At 42.1% G+C, this 15,317-nt stretch overlaps 3 protein-coding genes across 10 annotated transcripts in view; 1 reads left to right on the forward strand and 2 right to left on the reverse strand.

The window, feature by feature from the left end:
- The first annotated feature begins 613 nt into the window (after positions 1-613).
- On the forward strand, positions 614-4,698 carry tymp (thymidine phosphorylase). 2 transcript variants are annotated; one of them, XM_053864147.1, is made up of 10 exons: positions 614-758; positions 1,765-1,888; positions 1,945-2,141; positions 2,282-2,380; positions 2,445-2,574; positions 2,684-2,802; positions 3,153-3,315; positions 3,716-3,943; positions 4,011-4,151; positions 4,483-4,698. In XM_053864147.1, the coding sequence occupies exons 2-10, from the start codon at positions 1,771-1,773 to the stop codon at positions 4,620-4,622; spliced, it is 1,335 nt and encodes a 444-aa protein (XP_053720122.1). In that variant the 5' UTR covers positions 614-758; positions 1,765-1,770; the 3' UTR covers positions 4,623-4,698. The 2 variants fall into 2 exon arrangements, with proteins under 2 accessions (XP_053720122.1, XP_053720123.1); XM_053864148.1 differs by having other exon boundaries at positions 724-758; positions 1,769-1,888.
- On the reverse strand, positions 2,103-7,631 carry lsm8 (LSM8 homolog, U6 small nuclear RNA associated). The gene is made up of 4 exons (XM_053864149.1): positions 7,464-7,631; positions 7,029-7,069; positions 5,573-5,700; positions 2,103-5,265 (listed from the first exon to the last, which is right to left on the reverse strand). The coding sequence occupies exons 1-4, from the start codon at positions 7,492-7,494 to the stop codon at positions 5,175-5,177; spliced, it is 291 nt and encodes a 96-aa protein (XP_053720124.1). The 5' UTR covers positions 7,495-7,631; the 3' UTR covers positions 2,103-5,174.
- Positions 7,632-8,433: 802 nt separating this feature from the next.
- Positions 8,434-15,317, reverse strand: part of grip1 (glutamate receptor interacting protein 1) — a 59,556-nt gene continuing 52,672 nt past the window's right edge. For all 7 annotated transcript variants that reach the window (XM_053861625.1, XM_053861622.1, XM_053861626.1 and 4 more), the window contains 4 exons: positions 13,733-13,843; positions 13,535-13,651; positions 13,187-13,333; positions 8,434-12,780 (listed from right to left, as the gene is read on the reverse strand). In XM_053861625.1, coding sequence (XP_053717600.1) covers positions 12,478-12,780; positions 13,187-13,333; positions 13,535-13,651; positions 13,733-13,843 — 678 coding nt within the window. In that variant the 3' untranslated portion in view covers positions 8,434-12,477. The remainder of the gene's footprint in view (positions 12,781-13,186; positions 13,334-13,534; positions 13,652-13,732; positions 13,844-15,317) is intronic.

Here is a 15,317-nt window from a genome sequence, read left to right on the forward strand (position 1 = left end):
TTAACAATGAGGCAAAGCTCTCCATTAACCAGTCCATCCACATTTGTACCTTTGTACCTTTTAATAAATGGGCAATTGCCATACTTGCTTTGCCATACAGGAAACTATCCATCAGATAGTTACAGAATTAGGCAAAGATTTGCAATACATACAGAAAAGAAAATTGTACCAGGATACTGCTCAAGCACGAGTGCATTTAGTGTTAATTCTGGTAGGGTGGGTAGGTAAGGTAAGTTAGGGTCACAGGGGCAGCAGGCTGTGGTGCCGACTCTCATCATCATACAGGTCAACACGCCATTTGTGCGCTGCCCTTCAGCTATTGTATCGATACATTTTGTGCAATAAGTTGAATTAGCTAAGAGCAAAACCCATCAACTTTAAAAGACGGGTAGCTTAAGACGAAGACGCACAATAAAAAAAGTTTTTTTCTTTTTTTTTTTTTTTTACCACGGTTGTAAATGTGAGACATTTTATGGTGATACACAATTGAATATGCAATAAAATGGCAGTCTTTTGCAGTAAGCTGCAAATATGTGAGGCAGCAGCCTTGTGAGGAGCACATGGGGTGATAGAACTTGACAAAGGAAATGTAGAGTTCATTCCAGGCTTCAGGCGAGCTCAACAGGTTTTACTTTAACTGTGAGGATCAGAGTTGTCTCCTCCTCCTGCTCTCATGAACCTTCCATGTTTGAACAGGAGGATATTTCACCATTAGCAGGATCGACAGCTCATTGGCAAGACGGGAAACACCTCATTAGGTAAGTTGCCACCGTTCTCTGACACTTGATGATGAATTTCATAAAGTAGGAATCATCATGAAGTGCAATGTAAGGTTATAAATGTTATTTCAATAGGTTCTTTATGAGCTGTTATAGTTTACAAACAAACACGACCATTATTATGTAGCTGTTGCTTGATGTCACAGAGAGAGTGCTACCAATTTCCATAAGGGGAAGCAAAATGTTTGACAGTAATGAGAGAAATTATTTCCACCTTTTTCCAAGAGGATTAAGACTTTAATGTTGCACATTAGATTTGGGAGTACACAGAAATCGTTTAATAAACAAATGATTTCCTATAATAAGTATGACAGTGTATTGTATTTCATTCTAACAAACTACTGAGTAGTCAAGCTTAACAAGATGCTGATAAGTACTTAATAATGATTAATAAGCGGCTAACATGTGGCTAAGGCTAATATCAGTAAGTAGTTTTTATATGGTTATGTAGGTTCCCTTAACTGAGGTGTGACTGAGGAAAAAATACATATATAAGGAAAACGCTTTGGAATCAGGACAGGAAACACGCTAAAAATGAAAATGAAAATGAAAATGAAAATTGTGTGAGTCATAATGGGTGGAGGGGCAGTCACTTGTGATCAGGATATGTACCGATGACAAATGATGAAGATGAAAATGCCTTTTCGAGGTGGTGTTTAACAATGAGGCAAAGCTCTCCATTAACCAGTCCATCCACATTTGTACCTTGACCAACCTCGCTGGCACAAGCAGCTAGCCATGCCTCACTTAAAGAAGGGCCAGGACACAGTGACCTGGCAACACTTCTGCATACCACCCCACGACACAGAGACTGTGGGGAGAAGGAAGTCTCTACTAATTTACTGAGACTGCTTCAGCCACCACCCATCCATTTATGAGTGGATGGACTTGTTGGTACAGGCTGTAGGTCTGCAGCTGTTGCATCTAAAGCCAGTAAGCACCACCTGACTCTCGTCAATTAATATAAGAAGATAATCGTTTTCAGCTAGCCATGACATCAATACCAGATCTGATAAGGAAGAAGCGCGACGGGGAGGAGCTGAGCAATGAGGAGATCAAAACTTTCATTCAAGCCGTTTCCACCAAAAACATCCAGGGATGTCAGACAGGTGAGTACGAGACTCTTTTCTTTCAAGGTTGTACTTCTGACTCTTGTCTGCGTCAGGTGCCATGTTGATGGCTATTTGGCAAAAGGGAATGGTGGACTCCGAAATCCAAAGCCTCACCAAAGAGATGATGTTATCTGGGGAAGTCATGTCTTGGCCAGAAGACTGGATTGTGGTGGATAAACACTCGACTGGTGGTGTTGGTGACAAAGTCAGCTTGGTGCTGGCGCCAGCACTTGCCGCCTGTGGCTGTAAGGTACACGCATCGCAACTGTAGACAAAACATCTCTCAGCATCCTTCTTTCTTGAAATCATCAACCATGAGGAACAATCCAACCCTTCAGTCAAACGTCACTGACAATCTCCAAGCGATGACATCAATCGTGTGCTTGGCAGGTGCCCATGATCAGTGGCCGTGGCCTGGCACATACTGGAGGAACTCTGGACAAACTGGAATCAATACCTGGATACAGCATCCAGCAGTCAGCTCAGCAGGTAGAACCTGAACACAGCAGTGAAAGACTAAGACAAGAGGCTAAAGCACACGTGCTTCCTACAGGTCCGTGACATTCTCAGTACTGTGGGCTGCTGCATCATCGGGCAGACAGAGACCCTGGTTCCAGCAGACAGAGTTCTGTACGCCCTGAGGGATGCCACCAGTACTGTGGACAGTTTGCCACTCATAGCGGGTACTGACACCACAAATGGATAGTTGCATGTCCTTTCATAGATATGCACCAGTTTTTATATGTCAAATTTGGTTTCAAGACTAATGTTTGCAATTGACATGTTTTTTAGGATCGATTATCTCCAAAAAAGGGGCGGAGTCTCTCTCAGCGCTTGTCCTGGACGTTAAGTTTGGACGAGCCGCTCTCTACAAAGACATAGACAGCGCCAGAGAACTGGCACAGAAGTTGGTAAGTGATTTTTGTTTTGAAATGATGGATAAGGAGGCAGTTCTGACAGTTGATCCCAGGCTTTTACGGCTGGTGAATGGGCTTAGAATTAAGACGCATTCTGCAACTCTTTCACGATTTGCTGACGAGAAAGACCACCTTTGCAGACCTAAATGACATCAACTTTCATACTTGGTTCATATGAGCCAGTCCTACTTCCTCTGCAGGGTGCCGTTATGATAAGTATTTCTGATCTCTGCTTGGAATAGCAAACAAGCCTCTGGAGCTGGAGCTCTGTGTAAACATACGCCCAGAGGCATCTGCAACTTAAAATATCTGCCAGCAACCAAACTGCCCAAATTCTGTTGCAGGTGACAACAGGAAACGCACTCGGCATACGCACCGCAGCGGCCCTCACCACGATGGACGCAACTATTGGTCGATGCGTTGGAAACAGCGTGGAGGTGATCGAATCTCTGGAGACTCTCAAAGGGAGGGGACCAGAGGACTTGCTGCAGCTGGTCAAGCGCCTCGGTACAGTTGTCATGCAAACACATTAAGATATTGACAGAATGATAGCAAAAAGGATGTTGGGGCCAACTTATATTGCAAACAGCGTGAGGATTGTTTTGGATCAAAGTCACGATTGAGCGATCATGGTTTGCTTAACAGTGTTGAATCCGATTAGGAGTCTGTGATCAAGCTCATCAGCTTGTGTTTCAGATTGTTGAACAAAAAAATGCATCACATGCCGTCACTTCAAAGCCACTGATTCATAAAAGGGCCGCAGTTCCAACCAGACATTAGTTAACCCATCGGGTGTCAGCTTAAAGAAGCAGCACCGAAGTCTTCAGATTGGTGAAAAAGATCGACACCGGCCCTTCGTGGACCAGCTTGAGAGATGAGAGAGATGAGATTTCTGCTGCCTCTACAGGTGGCGTGTTGCTAAAGATGACCCAAGTGGCCACTGACCAATCCGACGGTGAGAGGCGGATTCTTGAAGCAGTTGCTAATGGAACAGCTCTGACCAAATTCCAGCAGATGATGGAGGCGCAAGGTGTGGCCACTAAGACAGCTCAGTTGCTTTGCTCTGCCAACACCAACTATTACAACATCTTCAGAAAAGCCAGGCATCAGCAGGAACTAACAACAACCGAGAGCGGTGAGCGGTGACTCAGAAATGGAGATTTTATTGTGCTTCTAATTATTCATGTTTTACCTTCCGGCAGGGATTGTTGTGGACTTCGATGGGATGGTTTTAGCTGAGGTTCTTCACAGACTGGGTGCCGGTCGATCACGTGCTGGGCAGGCTATTAATCACAGTGTGGGGGCAGAGCTACTGGTATCATTGGGTCAAGAGGTCACCAGAGGTGAGAGACTGGAACACCACACACAATGTTTTTTTTTAACTACATACCTAGTAGAATAGACTGGGAGAGATTATTAGTACATTTGTACATCATCTCATGACTACCTAACATCCTCCCACTACCGTTTTCTTTATATATCTGGCTTCAACATGCATTCAAGTTCACATTTGTTGTTAATATCTGCTATAGCGCAAGGTCTACCTTTGCACTTCAGCTAATAGAGTAGTTGCCCAGTCATTCATGGGGCATCATCAGCAACAATATCACAACGTCAACTTGGTTACATCAGAAGCCATGCAGGGAGACACTCATTTTATTCTCGCATCCTCAGGTGCTCCCTGGTTGCGTCTGCATTATGATGAAGATCCAACACCAGACCAGATTAATCGATTGCAGAACGCTCTCACGGTGGTGGGATCACAGGGATTTCAGCAAGAGTCTTTGGTGAAAGAATTGCTGCTTCCCAAATGAATGCCTGTAACCATGAATCACTTTATCAATACTTGTAAGAAAAGTATAACCAGGTCAAATAAATAAGTCCACCAAGGTTTGCAGTTTTAAGTTTGTTGAGTGCATCATTACTAGGACTTGTACGGAGGCTGTACTGAGGAAGTTGCTTTCCTTGCTTGAACGAGGATTTACTGAACTGTAACTACGCCCTCTGTTGGGTCAATGGGCAAATATGTCACTCACAACTTGACCTCCTACCACACCAACACATGAATACTTCACATGAATCACTTGTAGCACAGCGGCACGGTAAGTTTGGAATTTAAATTTAAAAAGAACATTTAAGTGAAAAGGAGTCTTCAAATTAGATCATTAAAAACCTTTATTAACTATCAGAAATAAACAAAAAAAGATTTAAAAAGTTTCTCAACGAACAAGAACTTTATTTATAAAAATACAAACAAAATGAATGTGGTTCTGTGCAAGCTGAATTAGCACAAAAACATTTACAAATGTGGCTGTCTGCTGCGTTTGCCATTGAAATAACCATCCGGCGGTGGGTAGTCGCAGACATCAGTGGACAACAGAATTGAGTGGCTCGGCTCTGATGTTCCCTAAATCTAGTGTGGAGTCCGTTTCCTCATCAATCTCTCCAATGACAGCGCTGAAACAACAACAAAGGCTTACACTTAATCACAAATAGAAGAAAAACAGTACTAAAAGTACAAGTATTAAAATATAAATATTAACTACTCACATCATTTCAAACAAAATTATAAACGTTTCCATTTTTATCCAAAGATTGCTACAGGTAAACACATAGCTCATAGACTTGAGCCCCTTGCCCTAATCCTGTTGGAAGCTTTAAATGATTCTGCATCGGACGTCAGAACATGAACACGACAACAGACAATAACAAAACTTAAACTTCAATAACATAATGCGGCTTTAAATAACTCAAGGTTACTCACACGTTGTCTCCCCTGACGATGTAGAGTCCGAGCACCACCTGCTCCACCCCCTGACTGGAGCTAAACACTCGCTCGTGGCTTTCATCCAGGATCAGGTTGATGGTCTGATCAAAGCCCTTCAGAGTTCCCTGTGTCCCCACACGTGTGCATGCGCAGAGGGATGAGATTATATTTTTAATAAACATGTGGCATTTTGTTTCTGTCTTCTTAGTTTATGTCCTTTGTCAATGTCTGCTTTCAAACTGGTGAACCTTTATAGTTCATTGAACCTTTTTTAAGGAACCATTTTGTTCTTAGAACTGTCCTCCCTTCAGAGTACATTGGTGAGGTCACAGCCACTTTGCAGAACCACAGAGACACTCAACAAATGTATGATTACGACTACCGGTAAGCGTGGAGGCAGCAGTGCTTCGGTTCTCTGCATTACACGAATCCCTCTCCAAAACCTCTGAAGAACGCATGAGTTAAAATCCTGGTTAAATAATTACACGTCACACAGTGCTGTGTGTGTGTGACAAAAAAAAATCAAACCACATTTTCAATTAAAATAGTAAATTTTAAAGCAGCACTTAACATTGTACAAGAGCCAGCGTATCTGCAACAATGAATCAAGCCTGGCGCACCGCCACAGCTTAACTGAGAGCCACGACACCATCAGAAAAAATCTCTTTTTAAAGATTAAATCTCATGTGATCAAATGCAATAAAACAAAGTGGAAGCATTGAAACAAACTGATAAATCATAGTTCATCATGGAAGTGGAATTGAACCTGAGGGTATTCAGTGTGTTTTTCATGGGAAAAGAAACATCATAATGACTGAAGTCTGTTGCTCACGGAACTCAAGTCGCACATTCCGGCCGAATATACGAAGAGGTGGAATGCTGCTGATTGGTGGGAGATTTACTTCTCATGATTAAAAAGTAGGGTTTTTATTTTCACCAATTCCGTAAATGTCAAAACTTTCCCCTGATCCATTGTCTCTCGTTCTGTGTTACAGTCTGAATAAATGGTGGAGTGGGCTACTCCGCCACTGAAAGGCGGAAACCCTTGTGTGTAAACTAACACTAAAGTCCTACATACTCTCTCCATGCTGCTTTGTTTTGGTGTCAGCTTTCACACACTGCGTACACACATACTGTGTGATGATAGTTTCAATAGGAGCTTTCGAAAAGGAACAAAATAGGTTCTTGGTTTGGTTCATGCTGTGCGAAAGCATACTGGAATCATTGAGTCCACTAAACTGTTTCACCAGTTCCTACAGCTCTTATTAATCCCAGCCAGTCCTATTGCTTCAAGATTCACATGACACTTTGACACAAAATTGGCTTATTCCCAATTGTTTCAATGACCATGTTATGGATGTGCTTCGTAAACACAACTATATATATATATATATATATATATATATATATAAATTCCAAAATGTAATAGTTTAAAAACAGATAAAACACTCACCACAATCATCCTGCCATCTGATGTGACGATGGCCACAGTTCCTGAGACAAAAGAGTTAAGGAAACACGTAACTTTTGTTTGTATGAAGACTTTTTGTTTGTTTGTTTTACTTTTTGGCATTGGCATTACAAAAAACCACACTCACTGCTTTTTGCATATGCAACTATTGATCATTAGACGACAAGCAACACTATATAATTTTTGTAAACAATTTCTGCACACAACTCGTCATTCATTGAAGATAGGCGTAGCATATATTATCCAAACAGTATACGAAATATAGCTTACATATGAGCTATATTTATCCCACATCATTTATGTTCAGTAAGATAATTGGACGAAATTCGATATAAGAGACTGCTAGCAACATGCTAAATGGTTAGCATCCATTCATTGAACATTCAGGTTAGCGCTCGTGTTCGCAAGGAAGGATACGGTTAATGTAGCTTTCCAAGGCGGTGGACATGTTTCCTCAAATTCTTCTTCTCCAGTGGTAGCTATTGGTTTCAATGAAAGGAACTTAACAAGCAAATGTGAATAACTCGACGGTAACAAAACACACGCCGGACAGAGATGAACGTAGACAGAAGCAATCGACTGTCGAGCAGGCAGCGCTCGCCTTGTGGTGACGTCAATGTCGCGCGTCATAACCTGGAAAAACAAGTGTTTGAGTCCAAATAATTCATAAAATGTATTTTATGAACAATTTTGCGCGTGCAAAACCGTAGTAGGGACAAACATAATCCATCTTTTCGTTTATTCACTCAATACAGCATGGTATTCAGTAGTCGCCCCTCAATATGTAGAACTCTTTTTCTACTAACTAAAAAACATTGACAAATAGAAAACCATTATTAATCTATTAAAAAGGCCAATAAAAAAATAACTGCAGCATGAAGGTACTCCCTCAATTTTGAACATATGTCGATGTAGGGTGAGAATAAGACCAAAATCCCAAAGCTTCAGGATAAACAAATCTGAAAAAAAGTTAACTTAAAGTTCTTCTTTATTATTTTCTGTAATTTGCGTTGTTTAACAATACTGATGTTAGCAACACCTTTATTTTGAAGCATACCTATTGTTAATTGTTGCATTTTTTAATGTCAAATTCTAAAAAGGTATTGTATGGAATTTCCTGTAAGATACACCTTTAATAACTGTGAGCTTAACCAATCCATGCTATAGTGAGCGTGACTGTGTCCTCCAAACAATGCTGGCCATGAACCATTGCTCACCAGATGAAGAGTCATGTATGAGCTAGTGACAGCGTGACGGTCCATCATCAACCTGTGATTCGGAGTGACAGCCATCGCTTCTACTTCACCAGCAGCCAGTTCTAGCGGGAGAGGTCCTTCACTAGCAACGCAGCACGAAAAGTCAGTGAACAAATGACACATGAGCCTCAGCAGGTCATTGACTTTATTGATACTCAGTAGTCGTTGATACAAAGAGGGTGGAGGAGGGAAGTAGAGGACAAACACCAGGAACGTCATGCTACCAAAGTATTAAATTTGTACAAAAATACTTTACAACATCCCTGTTCCTTAAAGAAAAATACAGTTTGGTTGGTGGAGCTACATGGAAACTAATCTGACCCACTATTTCAAATGGCAGTGCAATGCATGTGTGTGTGTGTGTGTCTCTGTGTGTTTGTCCTCCCATACTTGGACCTCATACCATGTAGCAAAAAACCAGTGTGTGCGTGGGCTGAGGTGAATCAGTGCAAATCCCTGCAATGTAACACACACAAGCACGCACAGGCGCACACACATGCAGATAACAGAAACACAGTGTGTGTGTATGGCTTTGTCTCGCTCATTCAGCCCCCCAGCTGCCACTTTTTTAAGCTTCATGGCTCAAGAATAAACTGCTCTTCTCTTGTATAACTTCAAATATCACACTACAAATCCAAGCTGTGTTGTAGGTGTGGTTTGTGCAGATTTGATTCACGTTCCGTCCAACCATTTGTGACTTCACTCATTTAGGTCAATTGTTTTTTTGCAGGTTTTGAGCAAACGTTACACACAATGTGCTTTTGGGATGACACAAATCTTTACCATATGAATTCATCATTCATTATCTGCATAAGAGCAAGATTTCAAACCACAATTAGTGAAGCAACCGTGAAGCGGTGAGCTTTACATTTTGCTTTACTTCCCAAATTAAAAACAGTTATGTATTGTCAAGGCCAAATCGATTCAAAAGTGATCAGAAATATTGCACAAAATTGACAAAGCTAGCATTAGACATTTGTGCCAAATAGCCAATAGTTAGCCAAGTTTCGTAGTCATATACTAGCAATGTGCCAGAACTGCGCTCAAAAATTCACAGTTCAAGACAGCAGTTTTTATTATGAGTGCGTTTTTGTGCAGTAGTTTGTTCCATTATTGCCACAATGAATTCATAGTCAATTGTGCTCACACGTAGTAAATGCAATAGGCGGTAATCTACTGTTGCCTCGCAAGCACGAGGGTGGTTTTCACCATAAGCCTCACCCAGCTCTTCTGGCAGAACACTGAGGTGTTCAGAACATCTCCAAACCACCTCAACTGATTTTCGCAATGTCAAGGAACAGCTGTTTCTCATTGATCGGGAGCCTCGACACTTCATTTCTAAATAATCTTAATAATGAAATGCTCATCGCTGACAAAAGTGAGCAAAACAGAATTTAAAGGGAAGAATCTCCTTTAAAAAAATGTAAGAAGCACATAAACGCACCATAATAAGTCAGTAACAGCCAATCACAGCTTCCATTTCAGAACTATTCTCAGAGCAGACTTGTTATTGTTTTGTTCACTGTCAAAAAAGTCAGTTTTAAGATTGGGGTGATCGCAGGAGTTGACGTCACTGCATGACACACAAAAACACACGCAGGCACGCACTTGTTTTTTTTTTTGTGTTTGTAACATCATGTCTTTCAAGGTTATGAAGTGAATGTTTCCAGGGTGTCATGTGAACAGCAACAAACTGAGCCATTTTCAAAATCTATTTTACAACTTTTTAGGCTCAGTCAACTTGAAACAAACAGAGAAACTGACAACAGTCAATCAAAAACACCAATCATTTAGCATAATAGAGCACTGTGGAGGGGTGTGGAGGGGCTTGGGGGCAGGGCATGCTTGGTTGCTTCCTCTTGGCAGATTGGTTGGTTCGTGCGAAGGGACCAACCATTTGCAGAGGAAAAGATAGTTTTCTAATCCGCTCCGATTGGGTCCAGCCAATCATCAGAATTGCTCAGAGTCTCTTCTTGTTGAAAGGAGTAGATTTGCGGGACAAGCCAAGACAAGAACGTACAGTGAGTGGGTTTTACTGGCCAAACACACACGCGCGCACACACACACGCACACACTCACACACACACAGTGTGGCCAGTCGAACAGGTGTAAACAGTAGAAAAAAAGAATCTTATTGAACTGCTCAGTGTTTCATCATCATCATCATCATCACTCCTCTTTGTGCAGCTCCATCATGGCACAACTAAACGATAAACCCTTTGAGGGATGCTCCGATCATATCAATATCAATATAAACGACACATACTTACTGCTATTAAATAAAAACAGTCAAGGAAAAGTCCTCACAGTGTTATTTGTTTTGTTGTTTTTTTGTTCCGCTGCCAACGTCTTCATGGCCACACAAACTTTACCCGTACCCATGAAAAGAGCTTGACAACTCCTACTGAGCAACCCCATAACAAAAGATTCTGATGTATAAAATCATTAAATATTCACTAAAGGTTGACACATATGTGTTTTTCTTTTTATGTGTAACTTGTATGATTATGTAAATAGTCTTTCCTCAAATATAAAGCTTTCAGAAATGACACGACAAACCATCATAGAGGGGAATAATTTAAAGTACGAAGGCCTGTATTTATCAAATCACAGCGTATGTTGATCTAAACTACGATAAAAAAAAAAAAAAAAAAACAGAACAGGAAACAAACAATAAAAGCAGCAGGGCAAATTGAAACTACAACACTTAGCAATAGTCTTGGATTCAGTCCTGGACTCAACGATACTGGATGATAATAGAGTGAATAGGAGGCCTCTTGTGATGTGTATTGCTTCACCGAAAACATACAAAACATAGATCATCAAGTGCAGCCTGTCTAGATAAAATGCCCTTAAGATGTAGAACAATAAAAGCACTTCATAATGTTACAGACCAAGGCGGCTAACAACAAAAAAATGTTTTAAAATCATTATAACCTCCAGATCAGACAGCATTCCCACACTGCCCTGTTGAAGCAACAGAATCATCTTAGAATTTAGAAGAACTAACATGAATATCCCACAATAATATTGCCTTTCAGATCTTAGGGGTCCCTGTCCTTAGCCTATGCACGCCCCACTCTTATATCTGTCTCAGTCACGTTCTAGTTTTCCCGCTCTTTCGCACCTGGACCATCAGCGCATTAGGCCTCAGTGAATATTTGATAAAGCAACTCTGGCCCAACTCAAACACAACCTGAATAATCACAAAGCAATTCCTTTCTGTGAATAAAACACCAACCTTGCAGTACATAGCATACCATCGACTATACCATTAGCTTGATAAATACAGGCCTTGATCAACGAGATGTTAGGAACTTTTTCATAAATAATCCTCGTTCTCTAACCATATCAACAACATATTTACACTCGCAATCATTTCCGCCGCAGCGTTTTCATCTGCATCTAATTCTAGACTTAAAATTCACTTTCTATACAGGAGAAGGGGAATCTGCGTGGATTCCAGATGGAACAAATAGAACCCACTGGGTGCGGTTTCTTTTTCTTCGGGAGGCTGTAGGTACTAGAGGAGACATATGAAAACAGTATTGGCAATAAACACTCTGATCGGAGCATCCCCTGTCTCCATGGCAACCTGTCTGTCCAGCTGTGGACTGAAGCTCCATTGTACTTTGTGCTGCAGTGGTCAATGTCTTGGTTCTTCAAGGACTTCAAATCAGAACAACATGTCAGACCACAAGGAGGTGCTTTTTAGAAGTAACGTGATCAGTACCACCAACGGTTAGACTACGGGTTCTGGCCCAATGAACATCAATCGATAACAATGGACTTGATTTCTGTCGTTCAAGCAGCTTTAGGTCTGAGCATAGAACCAATAGCAGCACTACTTGAGCCAGTAACCATTAATCTGGACCGGTAAACCCACCAGTGCTCAGGCTGGACCAGTAACCCCGCAGGATCTAGATGGCATCGTTCTTGTTGCAGGGATACCAGATGATCCAGTGTGCATGGTCTCAGGAGGGTCTGTCATGTGCTTTCGGGCTGCGTCAGCAGTTCATGGGTCAAAGGTCAGCGGACAAGGGTGAAAGTTTGTCCACTGGAGGCGTGTAGCACCATGGGACTGTCACCAGTTGGGTAGAAACCAGTTTACGCTCATCCTTGACCCCCTGGATGAGCCTGGTTAGAATATACTGGCTTTGCCGTGGCTTTGTCTGCTATAAGGAACTGTTGTTAACTTGTGCCATGCCGATACTAATGCCGAGCCCGTCTCCCGGTTTGCTCCACTTGATGGGGCAGACGTCACCCCCCTGCTCCATAGAGAGCTCCGATGGTCCTGACTCACTGCTGACTGGCTGAGATGAGTGGTTAGTGCTGTTGGTTTCGTCCATGTGATTGACAAGCACGTTGGCCGAGGAGGAGGGGTTCCGACTGATGACCAGCTCCAACCGGTTTGAAGAGTCTGCAATCAGGGGAACCACCAGGCAGCAGTCAAAGTCTCGTGTCCGAACGTGGTTAATCTGAAATGGAAAACAGGCACGTTGAACGCCGGTCAAGTATTTTATGTACTGAAATACTGGACCTAAGGAAACAAACATTTTGTTATTAATGAATTGACCCAAATAAAACAGATTATTCAATTAAAAAATGATCTTGTGACGGGAACATATTTCAGTGTGCCACACTATACACTGTGATGTCATGGCCAAAACATCCATGATGAAGGAGACTGCTACGAGCCACATCCCTACGACTAGTGTTAAATAATGTGCTGAAGCAACATTATATTCAAATTAATGTACAAACTAGAGAGACCAAAGGTTGAGATATATTAATGGGACACATAAAAAAACAATACACTCAATTAAACGTGTAACTTGTATCATAGAGCACTCGAGTCCAAGATTCTACGTATTTTCCACTAGCCTGCAGAATTCTGTCGAAGGCTTGAAGGCCACCACGCTCTGCTGGGCCTCCCAGTCGAATGTTGTTGACGTAAACTCCTCGGTCCAGCATTCCATCCGACACACTGAATCCAAAATCCTCCACATCAGTGGCCTTCTCCAGAGTCAGCTACATAAAGAAAACATATAAGTTCACCACTGACACTGGAGGAACTGAGATGAATTTAATTGTGATGAGATGAGCAACTGCTGTGCACGTGTGAGGTTGATTTAAAAGTTTCTGGGCCACATAAGAGAGTGACAAAGAGCCTTAAGCTTTGAAGGTGCATTTCATGAGGTCACGAGAAACGTTGCTGTGGTCTGTATTTACCTTGTGAAGTTCCACAGGATTCTGGTTCAGGATTTCATTGACCTCCTGCCTCATCTTCCTCATAGCAAAGGCTCTGCGCTGCGGGTCAGAGGGCAGCGTGTTGGACCGGGCCGTCACCTGGGGAGGAGGACTGTGTGAACTCAACAGCCGTACGACCTCAAACCAGGTACCGGCATTCAGTGATGACAGACGGATCACCTGAGGTCTGGAACTGCTACGTTCCTGGAAACTGGCCTGGCGTCCCAGGGTGCTGCGCAGAGGGGTGGGGTCGTGATTCAGGCTGAGGCTGGAGCCTGACATGATGGTTGCCTGGAAGCAGAACATCGTAACACAATCATTAATGTAATCCAAACCGACGCTGGTCCGATAGCTCAATGAAAACCTTAAACATCCTTGGACGCCATCACACCGTGCTAGGCTCTTACCAAGGAGCTCTGCTGATATAATCCACCACGACCCAGGAGAATCAGTCACCCTAACTAATGATGCGCCTGTTTTTAATGAAGACGCATGTCATGAACAGCGTGGTCTCACCACTAATTGTCTCTCCACTGTCGTTTCATCCAAATGATCTTATGTTGCCTCATTAGTGCATTTAGTCCTCCTTGTTGTCAGAACAACAGAAGGCTATTGTCGCAGTGTTTTTGAATGACAAGTGTGTTGCAAATTCATATTGCAAATGACGTTGAAATATAAGCATAGTTTTTGTTTCAGTCATCTGTTGATTCTGTTAACCATGTCTTCAACCCCATCCTTAAGAGCAGACACCTAACCTATGTTTGCAAAACCCTGCATCGCTCTGGCCCTTTGAGAAAGAGTTGAAGACATTCGAACATGGCCTTTGCTTGACTGACAAGAACTCTAGTTTGCTCAAACTTCCGACTGCATACATTATTAAGAAGAAAATGCATAAATAACAATAACAGAGGATTTGCCACACTCCAGGCCACTTTCCAGCCAGTCAGAATTATGAAGACTACAGACACATGCATGACTCCACCACCACACATCAGGCCTTGCACAAACATTGCCAACATGCCTCCTTTAATCTGCCATGCCTGATGCTACATGGCTCAGGCAAACCATTTGGTTTAAGAAGCTGCATCTTCCATATCTTTTTGTTTTTATAAGGCAAGGCACAAGACTCTCCTAAAACAGAAACGGTTCGTATCAGGGAAGATACCATTGGGAGGACCTGTGTCTCCTCTTCAGACTCCTGGAAGAGATGGAGCCATGTCTCACATCAAGAACTTGAAACAATCGCAACACATTCAGGACGGCAACAAAGCTTGGAATTAATCGATTGACTGTTCATAAAAACAAGAATCCAGCATCTAATGGGAGTCAAAAGGAAGTGAATGACCAAAAAAATCCTCCTTTGACTGAAGAGAAAACAATAAGAACACTCAGTCTACTACATTGTCACTTGTAAAATTCATCAAAGCAATAACATCATTCAGTAGTTGCCCCAGTAATAATTCAGAGTTCTACGTTTGCAGTTACCGACAGGATCCTTCTGCCGACCATTTTTACATCCACAATGTTACAACACAATTCTTCTGTGCAAAGATAAGGTGATCACTGACATCATAGTGAGTGGCTGCAGTAGAAACAGATCACTCTTCTTCCAGTTCCACCAATTTGCAGTAATACCAAGGATCAGCAATAACACATTAGATGCAGCAGAGAGCATGGGGAACTCCATGCTGATGTGACACATCAACTATGAACACAAGTGAAATATTCTAAAACAGACATTTCATAACATGGTGTATGTGATGCA

Source organism: Synchiropus splendidus, chromosome 4 (assembly GCF_027744825.2).
Source record: "Synchiropus splendidus isolate RoL2022-P1 chromosome 4, RoL_Sspl_1.0, whole genome shotgun sequence".
Taxonomy (NCBI): domain Eukaryota; kingdom Metazoa; phylum Chordata; class Actinopteri; order Syngnathiformes; family Callionymidae; genus Synchiropus; species Synchiropus splendidus.

Excerpts from the sequence above, each read along its gene's own strand:
- lsm8 (XM_053864149.1), bottom strand. The coding sequence starts at position 7,494 with ATGTCCACCGCCTTGGAAAGCTACATTAACC. Across the intron at positions 7,070-7,463 it reads CTTGGAAAGCTACATTAACC|GAACTGTGGCCATCGTCACA; the intron begins GTATCCTTCCTT and ends CTTTTGTCTCAG. Across the intron at positions 5,266-5,572 it reads ATCGTCAGGGGAGACAACGT|CGCTGTCATTGGAGAGATTG; the intron begins GTGAGTAACCTT and ends TTGTTGTTTCAG.
- tymp (XM_053864147.1), top strand. The coding sequence starts at position 1,771 with ATGACATCAATACCAGATCTGATAAGGAAGAAGCGCGACGGGGAGGAG. Across the intron at positions 2,381-2,444 it reads TCCAGCAGTCAGCTCAGCAG|GTCCGTGACATTCTCAGTAC; the intron begins GTAGAACCTGAA and ends TGCTTCCTACAG. Across the intron at positions 2,575-2,683 it reads CAGTTTGCCACTCATAGCGG|GATCGATTATCTCCAAAAAA; the intron begins GTACTGACACCA and ends CATGTTTTTTAG.